Source organism: Silene latifolia, chromosome Y (assembly GCF_048544455.1).
Source record: "Silene latifolia isolate original U9 population chromosome Y, ASM4854445v1, whole genome shotgun sequence".
Taxonomy (NCBI): Eukaryota; Viridiplantae; Streptophyta; class Magnoliopsida; order Caryophyllales; family Caryophyllaceae; genus Silene; species Silene latifolia.
Genome location: NC_133538.1, coordinates 142,563,352 through 142,577,763, shown reverse-complemented (window position 1 = coordinate 142,577,763; position 14,412 = coordinate 142,563,352). Strand labels below are relative to the sequence as shown.

Genomic DNA, 14,412 nt, shown 5'->3' with positions numbered 1-14,412 from the left:
ACACCTATGTAGTTTAAATATTAATATGTACGAAAAGATATAAATTTAGCCAAACAGATAATGCAAAAGATATAATAATTATATTATAATTAATCACAACTGATAAAAGATCTAGAGGCTTTTTTCAGGCAATTCTAGAGTCTCCAACTTTTGTAAAACACCTATATAGTTTAAATATTAATATGTACGAAAAGATATAAATTTAGCCAAACAGATAATGCAAAAGATATAATAATTATATTATAATTAATCACAACTGATAAAAGATCTATTTTCCATTTGAATTTATTAAGAACTAAAACACTAATTACAAAGTAGGTATATATATATAGATTTAGGATCCTATGAGAACCCCCCTTCTCATGAGAACCATGAGAACCACTGTCCACCGTCAGATCTATCAATCCAACGGACCTTATGATGACGCGCGTCCAACTTAGTAAGTGAAGGTTATTTTCGTCAATTGCCATATTCTTATTATAACAGTCTTATTCCTCTTATTTCTACTGTTCATTTCACCATTGTTTTTTCTTCCCCAATTTTATACAGATTACTTCTTCAATCTAGCTACTCTTCCAATGAAATTAAGGTAAGATCCTTCAATTTGTTCTCCACTTCATAATTGTTTCACGATTCTGTTTCTTTGATTGCATGTTCCGCTTTATTTTCCCTTCTAATTTAATTCTTCAAGTGATTTGTATTGTTGTTTGCATGTTCGTCTTTGATTTTCAGCTCGTTTTACTAATTACAGTTAAATTAATTGTATTTTCGAGTGCCTTGTATTGTTCCTGCTGTTCTTTATGTTCATCTCTGATTTTCACCTCGTTTTACTAATTACAGTTAAATTAATTGTATTTTTGAGTGTTTTGTATTGTTGCTGTTGTTCTTCATGTTCGTCTCTGATTTTCAGCTCGTTTTATGTATTTTGCCTCTATTGCTATGTACCTTTTTCATCTTATGTATTTTCAGCTCGTGTTTGCTAAGTTTCTGTAGAAGATTTTAGTTACTCCAATTAGAGGCCAAGTTATTTACAAAATACTTTAGGTGGAGTACATCTTATTTCTACTGCACGTTCAATTCTTCATCACTATATGTACATTTCATATCTTCACATAAATTATTGTCCTTCTATGCTGATAATAGGTTGGTTGGTGATGATAATCGCCCGAGTAGTTCTCGTCCTTCTAAAAGGCAGAAGTCTCGTCATCCTGTGTTTCCATCTGCTGTTACACGCATGTCTCCAAAGGGATTATTTTACGTCATTCATTGTATGACGTATGAGCAATGGAAGGATATTAATGCAATTGGGTTTGGTGGTTTATTTTCGTTGGGTGTTGATAGGTTACCTATGCGTCTCGGCTATTGGCTTATTGATAATTTTAATCCAATAACAACTACTCTTATGCTCTATGGTGGTAAGGAGCTGCCTATTCGAGCTTCTGACGTACATGCGACTTTGGGTCTTCCTATGGGTCCTAAACAAGTGCAGTTAGCTTCTTATATTGATGAAAGTGAAGAATTCTCAGACTTCTACCACCATTGGAGAAGTCAATTTCCTGGGACATCTGGACTTGTCTTAATCACAACACTCCAAACTTATATTGCAACAAATCAGGAATTAGGTGGTGATCAATTTAAAGTGAACTTTGTTGTTCTTGTTGTCTCTCTTATGATGAAAAACAACCAAAGATCTTATGTGAATCATCATGTTCTCAAGTCTTTAATGGATGTGAATGATATTGCTAACTACAATTGGTGTGAGTATATTTTGGATAGTTTGAGGAATGCCAAGCTAAATTGGGCAGTTAAGAAGAACTATTTCGAAGGCCCTTTGTTGTTTTTAATGGTATAATATTCTATCTATTTCTCAGCGTGTATTTTATATTTTTCGCTAATTAATATTATCCTTTTAATTTTATACTGATTTTGATGTTCTTGTATAAACTTTAGCTGTTTTACGTTGATCGGGTTGTTCACAAAAAGCGCACTGTTGATCGAGATTTTTTCACTCTCATGGGTTGGACCACTGATGCTCTCTATGCTAGACAAAAAGAAGAGATGAAATCGTTTCATTTTGGAGAGGGGACAATAGAAGATATAATGGTAGAGCATGTTAATACACAATCAGCCTCAGGATCGCCTAATACACAATCTGACTGTCAAGCAACTATTAAGGTAATCACTATATTTATATGTAAGAAAAATATTTGGTTTTGCTGTTCATAACCAATGGTATTTCTGCTGGAACTTATATTACACCTTTTATGAACTGATATTTGAGATTTTACTTGAGTCCTTATTTTCATCTGCTTGTGTAGGATTATATTCATGAACTTGCATTGAAAACCAAGGCTACTGCAGAGCATTTGGTGTCCTTAGAGACCTTAATAAAAGATCGTCCGCCTAAGCTATATGAAAATCCGGACATGAAAAAGTTGTGTAATGTGGCAATGAAGCTAATGAATGAGCCATATGATGAAGGAACATGTTCTCAGTATGTTGAAGTGATTGATGTTGCTGTGCCTAATGTTGCTCCAGATAATGCAGAACATGAACTTGGTTCTTCTATTCCTACGAAAGTAACCTCGAATGTCACTCTAGATGATGATTTTTATGGCAGCGATGAAGTTTTACTTGCTATTCAAGCAGCTGAAAAGTATTGTTCAAAGAAACGGGTTTCTTCTAGGCCAGAAACTTCTCAAGTGATTCCATTATTGTCTATTTCAACAGCTTCAACTCAATGCTCTAACCCAAAAGTACATTACTTTTTCATCTTATATTATTTGATCAATTTAATTCTTTCTTTATCTTTTCAACATTTTTTTATGTGATTATTTTTTGCTTAATGTGTAGGAATATATACATGACCTTGCTATTAATTCCGCACGAATGGCTGAAAATATGGTTATACTTGAGAACAAGTATGAAACTGGAGCTACAAATTTCCCAGAAAATGAGACTATCAAGCAGCTACATAGCTCTACATCTTTATTATATCGTACCTATGGAGGATGCAATGAGGACGCCTCTCCCTCTTCTTGGGTCACTGATTCAAAAGAAGAAGCGGATTTAATAGCTTTTGCCCAGGCAGTAGAGGATGCGTACAATAAAAAACGTGCAGTAATTTCAACGAGGCCAATCTTTTCAAATCCCTTGCAATGTGATCGTTATTCACATGGTGGTGTTAGTCCTCCGTCTTTCAGTCTTGGTTTGTCTCAAGATGAACTTTTTAATAATTCAAAAGTTCCATTGCTGTCACCAAATGCACTGCCGATCATGATACGAAGAGTGCGGAACGTTTTGTTAGATTTATCTACTGAGAAAAAAGATGAACAAGTTGATACAAAAGCAGATCAGGAAGGTGATGATCTCATTCAGAAAGATGATAAGTCGTGTGAAAAGGTGCATGAGGAGGCTACTGAACAAGCTGATACAAAAGCAGATCAGGAAGGTGATGTTTTCATTCAGAAAGATGATAAGTCGTGTGAGAAGGTGCATGATGAGGCTACTGAACAAGCTGATACAAAAGCATATCAGGAAGGTGATGATAGCATTCACAAAGATGATGACAAGTCGTGTGAGAAGGTGCATGAGGAGGCTACTGAACAATCAGATTCTGAAAAGACGATTTCGGATGGTGATTGTGAACCTGATGCTGATTCATTTCCTTCTCCTATCTACCATATGGTTACAAGGAAGAGGGGTAGCTCAGTCGCACTTGTACCAGAACTCCGATCTCCTTTTATAGTTAGGGACGTTGATCCAGCAAGCAACCTCACAAAGTGCAAAGACTTGTGTGTGACTACATATACAAAGACTTCGGACAAAATAGCCCTCTTTATAAGTAATTTTTCCTTAATTCCTTTTTTTACATTTGTTGCTACTGTTTTTATTCGTGATCCACTTGTATATTCTTGCTTGGTGATTTAAATGATGTATTTTCAACAGTGAGCAGGTGTTCATGTATAAGGGCATTACTGTTACTCGTCCTCTGTTTCAGAGCCTTAAACCTCGAGAACTTGTGTCAAGTGTTATCATTGATTGTTGGTCGGCCTACTTGAATCATCGAGAGATAACAAAGAGCGATTCCAGTCCATTGAGATTTTACATTGGTACACATGTGCTTGTAAGTTCACTGTTTGGTTCTTCCTATAATTTTTAATATTTATGTTTGCATTGATATATTTGTGTTATATTTTAATCTTGTTGTCCTTACAGATCATGTTTTCTGATTATAAGAGGAATAAAAGCGCTGAGAGTAGGTACAAATATTTCAAAAATGCAATGAATGATGAGTTGAAGCAATTTCCTAGGATTTCATTGAAATCTATTGACATGGTGATTATTTAGACGATAATTCAGTACTTTAATGTATCAAATTCTAATCACTGTTTTGTCCTACTTACTGTCATATTTTCTTTTTGTTAGTTTTTCTTCCCGGTTGCATTTAACGGACATTACTACCTCATGGTGTTTGACTTGAAGAACCCTGCATTTCACATTATTGATAATTGGCTTACTCGCGCCAAAGTTGAAAACAACTATGGTGATACCCCCATGCTAGTGGTAAGGGTTGCGTAACGAAATGTGTACATGTTTTCTATTTTTTGTATATTCTTATGCTTGTTGCCTTTGCAATAGGCTGCTGCTTTGGGGAATTTTTTAAAAGAAAACAGAGACATACATTCTAAAGGAGATATGGTCTGTCAGCTTACTCCCGTCAGAGTTAATATGCCTTGGAGGACAACTGAAAATGTTGAGGATTGCGGAGTGTTTACCATGAGACATATGGAAACGTTTATGGGTGATCCAAAATGGAAGTGTGGTCTTAAAAAAAATGACGTAATGGTTCATTTTTTTTAGTTTTTCCTCTTAATTTGGTTGACTCGGTATTTTTATTATTATTGAAAATCATTTCATTTAAACTAATCTATACATGTAGGTTGCAACACTTACCAAGCTGAGAGACAAATATGTTTCAACTTTGATTCTTTTCAATGGGAACGAATTGTCTACTGACATTCTTGTTCGAGCCAAAAAACATCAGAACCAGATTCAAGGACTCGAGAAAGATGTTGAAGAATGTGTTGATGATTCTAATGAAGCATAATCCTTAATTTGTTGCACCATATGACTTTTGTAACATCTTTTGTTAGCACATGCTTTTAATTTCACATACCTATGGTATTGTATACACTATCTGAAAGGTGGCAACAATCATTTAATCATGCAATGTATGAATGATTTTTTGAAAATTTCTCAAGCGTTTGTTGTCGAACCAATTTCTTGGTTTATGTTTGGTATCTGTAAATTACATAGTTTATAATTTGAATCCCTCAAAAATTCTTGTTCATAATTGAATTGTACTCCCAAGATTGTTAGAATGAACGTTGGGGTATTCTGAACATGTACCACAAACATTCGGAATCATTCAGACATAAGTTCTGAACCTTTGGTGTATACATCATTATGTGAATCTGATGGAAAACAATTTTCCCAAGAAACTCCTTTTATATATAATTTCAAAAATGAGCAATCTAACAATCGTAAATCATCCGTAAAATATAAGCATTCACCAAAAACCATAATCCATGTTTAAGTATTTAAAAGTGTAAAACCAATCAATCTTAATGCCATCAACAATCAATGCCATCGACAATCAATCTTCACTGTCTTCATCCTCATCCTCTGAATAAGATTCTTCAACCTTTTTAGAACATGTTCTTGAGTTGTGACCTTTTCTCCCACAAGTCTGGCATACTCTTTGTTTTTTCCCGCTTTTCTCGAGCGCTTTTAGAACACTTGACTGAATTCGCTTATCACTCCCCTTATTACGTGATTTTTGTGGAACTTGGATGTTTATCTCTTTAGGAATGCTGCACCCAACATACCTTTCCATTTCCGAAATCGTGTTGAGGATTGGTGGCTCGTTGCTTCGATGTTGCTTTATCTCCATTTTGACTTCTCTAAGTTTATCTATTAACATTTGTATGTCTTTCTCATTTTCTTCTCAAGTAAAGGTGACACAAGAGTACATTTCTTCCCAAAGCTCATTTGTCATACTTTTTTTGTTGTCTGATTTCCCAACATCCTCCATTTTATTGTCATGCTTATCAAAGACGGGCTTCATCAACGCATTCTTCGTCCATCTATTAAGAACAAATTTGTCTGGAATCATTCTTATGTTCTTATGCTTTAACACCCATATGACATGCTTACATAGCATACCCATTCGTTGATACAAACAACAACTACAAGTGATTTCTTCTCTACTTGCTGTAAATGCAAGTTCCCATGTCTTTCTTTCTCGCTCTATGTCGTTGATAATATATACCTCTGTGCCGTCTGTAGCATGTACGTCCACCATGCCACAATTGTACACTGCTGCACATAACTCATTCTGGAAATCCTTAAAAGTTGCATGCGTGTAAATTTCTGAAGCGTGTTTTTCTAACTGAACTGGAGTTTTCAAGGGAGATGTTGAGTGTTTATTTTCCGAGTTCAGTTTTGATTGTTTGTGGCATTGTGCATCCATTGCACTCTCAAAAGACATCCAGAATTCAACAAGAGTCGCATGAGGTGTAAGAAAACGATCGAAGAAACTATTTTCACTCTCTGATCTTGATGTCACCCTCATAATACCCGCCATAAATATTTCTTTAAAATATGCAGGAACCCAATCTTCTTTAGTTTCGTAGAGAGACGAGAACCAAGGATGGTCTACCAAATCATAATCAATCATGATATTAGCCCAAGCTTCTTCAAATTCATCAGGTTCACAATGATTGTTCCAAACGCATGCATTTAAACGCTTCTTGAAATCCTCGTCTTGCCATAAATACGCATCAACTTTTTCACGAAGTTTCTTCATAATATGCCACATGCATAACTTTGTGAGATGTATCCGAAATACTTCCTCAATTGCTGGTTTCATAGAAGGACATTGATCAGTTATAATTGCTTTTGGTGCACAACCCCCCATTGCATCAAGAAATGCTTTGAAAAGCCATGTATATGCTTCAATGCTCTCGTGTGATAGTAGCCCCGCTCCTACTGTTACACACCTTTTATGTTGATCAACAGCAGTAAATGGTACAAAAACCATGTCATACTTATTTGTACGAAAGGTGGAGTCGATGGAAAGCATGTCACCAAATAAAGCATAGTTTTTCCTAGATATGGTGTTCCCCAAAACAGCCCTGATAGACACTGTTTTTCATCAACTTCGAAGTCAAAATAAAACGTGCTACACGTCTCTTTTTTTGAGAAAAATTATCTACCACCATTTGTGCATCAGACAAACCGATGTACTGTTTCATATTTCTCACAATGTTCTTGAAATCAGTCTCGGTAGCACCAACATTACTATAACCTCCCGTCAACTCTTTCCAACCTCTAAATGCTTTTACTGGCCCCATCTTTAACCGTGCTCCTTTTACAACAAAGGTCTTCTGAATCGATGTCATTTTCCTGTTTTCCTTCATAAACAACATTGATGATGGTGATGCTAAAATATGGTTGTGTCCTTCATGGAATCCAGTAACCTTATACTTTCCATCTACTTGCAGTGAGAATTGTACCATAGCTTCACATTCAATACGAGTAATCAACCGCACACGATCTGTTTTTTTATCTTTACTCTCCTCCCTTGTTCCAGCCTTGTTGCATAACACTCTCCTTAAAGTAAATACTTCAGCATTTCCTTTTTTCCTTTTTATTGTACCCAATCTAGTTTGAAAGCCACAATGTTTTGCATATTCTTTGTAAAACTGAACTCCTTCTTCTATGGTATTGTATAAATCTCCTAGTTTAGGCTTCTTCTCATCTACGCATGGCGGAAAGTACTCCTCAGGTTCTTCTGGCAGAATAGTGCAAATTGGTGTAGACAATAGTGTCGAAATCGCTGAACTAACTTCATCATTTGCTTCCATTTAATCTGCACAACTGGAAATTGAAAATATTAGTACACACCCATTGTTAAAACCAATCAAGTTTTCTGAATCTATGATATATAAGTTCTGCACATTTAGTATAAATTTCCTGAACTTATGCTATATATTTTCTGAACCTACAGTACAAATTATATTGGAAAAATGCCATACAACATTGGAAAAATTCTCTGAACATACAGTACAAATTTCCTGAACTTAGGCTATTTATTTTCTGAACACTACAAAGAAGTTACAAGTACAAATTATCGTGGAGTATCTCACACCTAACCCAGTACAAAAAATTATCTGAACCTACAGTACGCAATTCCTGAACTTATGCTACATATTTTCTGAACACTACAAAGAAGTTACAAGTACAAATTATGGTGGAGTATCTCACACCCAACCCAGTACAAAAAATTCTCTGAACCTACAGTACAAATTTCTCAGAACCTATGGTATATATTTTCTGAACCTACGGTATACATTTTCTGAACAACTTATATTGTACATATCATCTCTAATAACTTATCTTCCAACTGTGATCTTATAGAAGTTGTTCAGAAAATATCCACACAATCAATCAAATATCTCTTTTCCCAGGACCGATGATAGCAATTCATTAATCTAAGATAATAATTACTGAATCCGTACAATTTCATCAATCAAATACCAATTCAATTTGTAAAAAAAATCGATGAGAAAATATGGACACAATCGATCAAATCTCTTTTCCAGGACCCATGAAACCAATTCATGAATCTAAGCTAACAAGTAATGAATCCATACAATTTCCTCAATCAAATAACAATTCAATCCACAAAAAAAAAATATCGATCAAGTTTAATTAGTTGTTACCTGGATATAATCGATTACTTGCTGTCAATTACTTTGATAATCTTGTATGCAATTGGTTTGATCATCCTTGTTTTTCGATTACGAAGAAAATCTGGGTGTTTTTTTGGTGGATTTGTAATTTCGGTGACAAGGTTAGGAAATTTAGGGGCTTTTGACAAATAAACAGTGGTTTTGTAAAAAGAAAGGTAGCTTAATAATTGTTGCGCGCGTTAATCTTAGCCGTAGGTAGTATTCATCTAATGGTGAGCAATGGTTCTCATGGTTCTCATGGGAAGGGGGTTCTCATGGGATCTTAACCCTATATATATAAACCATAAATCAGCTTAGGGTTACGTCTCGTGCTTTATTGGGGTCTCCGCTTTTATTCGGATATAGGCACCACACCTTTGTTGTTCCCTGTAAATCAGAGTATAAAAATCAAGATGGCGCAATAGGATGTCTCATGCAATTTGACACGCCACTAATTGGTGATTACAGTGCCTATATCTTGATTTTTATACTTTAAAGATGATGGTGCCTTCACTACATGTGCTAAAGCTTTTATACAGCTTCTACTGTTGTTTTACACACCATCATCTTACGACTCCCTAACTATTGTTACCCTATCACTTCCAAATACCGCACCAAACAGGAATCGTGAAACCAATGAGTTTATGGTGAATGTATACACAAAGAACAACAATTTATTGATCTTTCAAAAAAGCATTTGATTCGAGTAGCTGAGGGTAAAACCAATCATAAGCGCCACTACAATCAACGCCATCTTATCCATGAATCAAGGCAAAACACGTTCAAAGGTAGCAGTTGTCTAAGATTAGTCCTCAAACGTGATTCGTTTTAACGCCATCCAAGGAGTTCGATGGTAAGAGTATAAAGTAGTTTCTCAGCCAATGATATAAAGCTCTATATAACATAAGCCGATATTTCAGTTGTGGAGACCAATATTTCAAACAATTGACTAGACATGAAATCTTGCTAGCTTAGTAATCCTCGAATACGTCATCCTCATCTGGCAAGGGCATCATAGCTGCTTCATTGGCTTCTCTCTCAAGCCTGAAACAAACAATTAAATTAATACCTCAATTGGAAGTACAGTTGGCGAAAGTGCGGAATATATGAAAAAGATGCGGGGAACTGACATATACAACGGCTAAAATTGGGGTCGGTTGACATGAATGATTCCAAAACAAGCTGGTTGTAAGGCATAAAAGTGTTGCGCGAAGACTTACTGTTGTTGAGTTGCTGGGTCAATAATAACCTCTGGTGGAGCAAGAGCATAGTCTGACTCAAATTTAAGTGCAGTATTAAATCAAAAGTTCAATATATTATAAATTAACAAGGAAATAGTACAAGAGAATTAGCCATTAAAATTACCCAACAAGCTTCCGGGCGAGGTACAAGAAAGGTTTCTCATAGTTGTAGTTGCTCTTTGCAGAGATCTCATAGTACGGCAGATTCTTCACCTTCAGATATAGTTTTAACAAAGTTAAGGTAGAGAAAGGAGTCGTTTGGTTGATCAAGGAACTTCAACTTCCTAGGAACTTGCAATTCATAGGAATTAAGTTTCATCATCTAATTCGGGTGAATTTGGCAAAGTTGTTTGGTTGCCCATGTAGGAATTAAATTCCACAGGAATTTCCAATGACAAGGGAGTAGGTAAGCCCATCGCCTACATCACGTAGGCATTGGAAGTTCCCTTAAGTTCCACCTACATTCTGCCCAAAAAATGGCAACCAAACAACCTTGTTTTTTTAAAATCATGGGATTTTCTAATGCCTGTGTTTTTCAAGTGGTAACCAAACGACCCCAAAGAATAGGTGTCCAAAGAATGAGAAACTGACCGGCAAATATCACGGTGCCAGGTTGGAACATTGTATGTCAGTCGTGCTGTGACGTCAAACATGATAATAGCACATTGCCCATGGATACTGCAGTCAATATAAGAAACAAGTTCATACAGAAATTCTATTTCAAGATTACTAAGGTACTCCTTAATTAAAGAAAAGCCGAAGGTCATGATGTTTCTGTTGTGTTTATTTCTTCTCATGTAAAAATATAATATAAAATTAATAAATATTGAAAATCGTTAATTGTGGACTCTTATCTTTTAACTCATAAATTCCTAATCTTAGAGAAATATATACTCTATGGGGATAGCGATCGACCAGAGGATATATCTGCCTCCATCATTCACGGGGAGCCCCAGATACATGCAACAGATGCAACAGAACTGAAGTGTTTTCAAATCGGCCTATTATTCAATAATTTCATTTATACAACTATTAGTATACAAAAAGAGGTTAGTTAGTATTTGGCCGTTATGAATCAATGTATAATTTAATAAGATACCGTATTCCAATATTTCGCAGTAATTTATTCAGTTTTACAAAATATATTTGAAGACTATGTGCAAGTAAACAAGCATGAGTCTTAGTTTTACGATATATGAGATAATCATGCAAATCCCATGTGTTATTGTTTGACATAGTTATTTACTTTAAAATTTAATTTCGAAAATTTAGGAAAACGGTACAAAGTACCTTATTTGAGTAATTGAAACACAACTGTTACGTATCATTTAAAATGATATTGAAAGGTCCAGAAAAATTAAAGGGAAGACAAATTTGAAACCCGTGCAACGCACGGGCACAAAATCTAGTTGACAATAAGAGAAACAATCTCCTTAATTTTTTGTTGATAAAATAGAGGAGCAAGCCCGGAAAAAACGAAAACCAGCTACCTAATACCCAAGGGGTGAATCGGAGCTCGAAAAAGGGGAGGGGGTGTCCAAAATGACTAAATCTGTTGAAGATGTTACTCCTTAACGAGCCAGCCACTGACTTGATTAGCTTCTCTGTGTATACATGTTCTATCTTAATCGACTAGTTCTCGCTCTTATTGTTGGTGATTTAAGAGTAATTACCGGTTCATTTAGCGTAATTAAGATTGGTTCGTAGATGGGTAATCTCTAAATAATATAATGTGAGTTCGGGAAGTACGGAGTGTACACTTGCATAATTATTTACGGAATTACGGTATAGTTTTCGGTTCGAATAACTATGACGGAGGTTGGTAGTAATTAAATTACTCGGGTTTTAATTAATTGAAACCGGAATTTCTGAAGAGTTGTAACTCTTCATAAGTGCATCTCCCAATCCCCTGCTTTCCAGTTTCTTTGTCATTATAAATAGACAAAGGGCAAAGAAGAAAAAGGGAACAGAACAATCTTCTTTTGCATCATAAAGAACGAACAACATAACATCCTACAATAAAATACTTCTACATTACGTCTCTGTTTTTTGTGCCAAAAATCAGAGGGCACTGTCTTATCTCAGTAGAAAGTTCGATTATACCTAGGCACTGTTAAGGGTCAAATTATTCTATTTGGAAAGCGGAGTCGATTCGGTGCGGCGTTATTATTGTCAATCCTTATTCATGCATACTCAAATTTCTAACAATCTAATAGAATAATTTCGAAATCTTTAAAGATGACGAATCTAAAGAGAATGACAATGAAGGATCCTTAAGAGTATTTCTGTTGTGATATCGATTCGTAACGGTGTCAAAATCTGGAATTGGAGCATGTTGATAGCAAGTTAATGGAACAGTTTCAAATGACTGTGTTGCTGTTCGAATGGGGTTCGGTTCAATTATTGGGTGGTTATATTCTCCGTGAATCATCACCGCAGATAAGTAAATTATTGCTGTTTTGGTAACTGTGCTATAATTAATAATTTGATGGTGATTGTGTATGTAATATTTGCCATGTTTCTGCAATGCTCGGTGTTCTTCACAAAATTCTCATCTTTTATGGTTAACCATGGTTTTAAGTGCATTTTAAGTATTGCACTGCATGATGATAAATCATAGAGTTGGTCTTGCTTAAGACGGGTCGAATATTGAAACGGGTAGTTACACTCACAAAACAAATAGGGGGGACAAGGTGGGGACAACCCCATGTGCCTCCCACTCACACCTATTTGGGCATTTTGTCTCACAAAATGGTATCCGTCTACACTTTAAGACGGATAGTGTGCGTCTTAAGTAAGAATTTGTGTAAATCATATTGGTACACTAATATGATCAATGCACTGTGTTTCTATAAAAATTAATGACAGTTGTATTTGTATATAAGTTTGAGATCACTTGATTTTATGATGTTAAGCATGATTTTATATTGTTTGATTTATTTGTCAAAAATGCTTTTGCTTATCATGTATATTTAATTTGAAGTAATGATGATCATTTTTTTTACGCGGTTTATACATGATCCAAAATCATGTTATTTATTGTCATATTTTAATGGAGTATCATTTTCATACTTGGTAATAAAACAATACAATCAAACATTTACTTTGTGGATTAATGACGTTTCATTGATCAATTTTGTCGAGTATGCTTTTTACAGTAAGAATTATTATTCTTTGATGGTATTTGGCATGTATGTTTGATTTATGATAATGATGTTGAACTTTCTTTGATTATGGGTTCTTTGAAAGATCTAATATGCATATTGGGTATGTATGTATGTTTTATGACTATTGGGTGGCAAATGATGTATTCGTTGAGTAGTTGCCATGTTATATTAGTTACATATAAATTAGGCATGATGGCCATGAGAGTGTGGTTAACATTTCCACATGTTCGTTGTAAGAACTACTACTCTGGTTTTCCACTGTTTAAAAGCAAGTTTTGTATCTTTGATGGTATTATTTATAATACCATGATTATTATGTCATTGGCTCTTTGATCGGTTATTTAATAATGTTGTTAGAGTTCTAACTGTTTTGTAATGATTGTTTAACATGTTAATAACTTGTGTAAAGTTTTTTAAAGATTGATTATGTAATTGATTTTACCATAAAATCTCGGGAATGATGGTTTTTAATAACCATGGTGAGATTCAAGTCATGATGGTATAGCCATGTAAGAGGTAAAATAACTATGTTTAATGTACAACTATTGATTAGTCCGATTATGGAGTTGTCATTTGTTGTAAAATTAATGACAAGTCAATCTCTGGTGTAGATCAAAGATGATTACCTTATAAAAGGTGGTTCTGTCATCGTGTTCTTCTATGAAGAACATGAGGGAGGTAATATGATCCTTGGTATTAGGATCAAGAGTGAGAGTATAATTATTATATTTGGGTTAATACTCTCAAAGGTCAAGTATGACATTTTATTCAATAATAAAAGTGGAGTTATTACTCGGGTTTTCACAAGGGCTTAATTATTGCGGTTTGACAAGTTGAGTAATTATACTAGTATAGCTAGTACTCATCTTTGGCAAGGGATTAAGCAAGTGTGACAATGTATAAAGTAAACCATGAATTATGGTTTGTCCTATGTCATTTTCCCCTCGGTTTTAGTGGGATAGTATTTTGCAAATTGAAGTACCAAATGTAGAAGGTGATTTTCTACTGTTGATTGTCTATTTTACTTGGGAAAGTACCATGAGTATATGGATTTCCAAGAAGCAGATTTGCATTATGAGTTTGACATTGGAGTTGGAATGCGTAGTATTAGCATAGCCGGTTAAGGCGTAGCTAAGGAAATTAATCTACGGTATTACTAAAAGTATTAGACCAATTTCATCATTGATTTTTTGATAGTGAATAACG

The 14,412-nt window shown here is 34.9% G+C and overlaps 1 protein-coding gene and 1 long non-coding RNA gene across 2 annotated transcripts; both read right to left on the bottom strand.

Moving 5' to 3' along the window:
* Positions 1 to 6,010: 6,010 nt before the first annotated feature.
* On the bottom strand, positions 6,011 to 7,931 carry LOC141629090 (protein FAR1-RELATED SEQUENCE 5-like). Its single transcript, XM_074442152.1, has 2 exons — positions 7,304 to 7,931; positions 6,011 to 7,209 (listed from the first exon to the last, which is right to left on the bottom strand). Exons 1-2 carry the CDS (start codon positions 7,929 to 7,931, stop codon positions 6,011 to 6,013), a joined length of 1,827 nt encoding a protein of 608 aa, XP_074298253.1.
* A 1,523-nt stretch (positions 7,932 to 9,454) lies between these two features.
* Positions 9,455 to 10,394, bottom strand: LOC141626984 (uncharacterized). Its single transcript, XR_012536548.1, has 2 exons — positions 10,164 to 10,394; positions 9,455 to 10,070 (listed from the first exon to the last, which is right to left on the bottom strand). It is a non-coding gene; the product is annotated as an uncharacterized LOC141626984 (long non-coding RNA).
* Positions 10,395 to 14,412: the final 4,018 nt, after the last annotated feature.

What these genes read in the sequence shown, in the direction of transcription:
- LOC141629090 (XM_074442152.1), bottom strand. Translation starts at nt 7,931, where the DNA reads ATGGAAGCAAATGATGAAGTTAGTTCAGCGATTTCGACACTATTGTCT. An exon ending in AAATATGAAACAGTACATCG is followed by an intron (nt 7,210 to 7,303) that starts GTTTGTCTGATG and finishes GATGAAAAACAG; the next exon opens with TGTCTATCAGGGCTGTTTTG.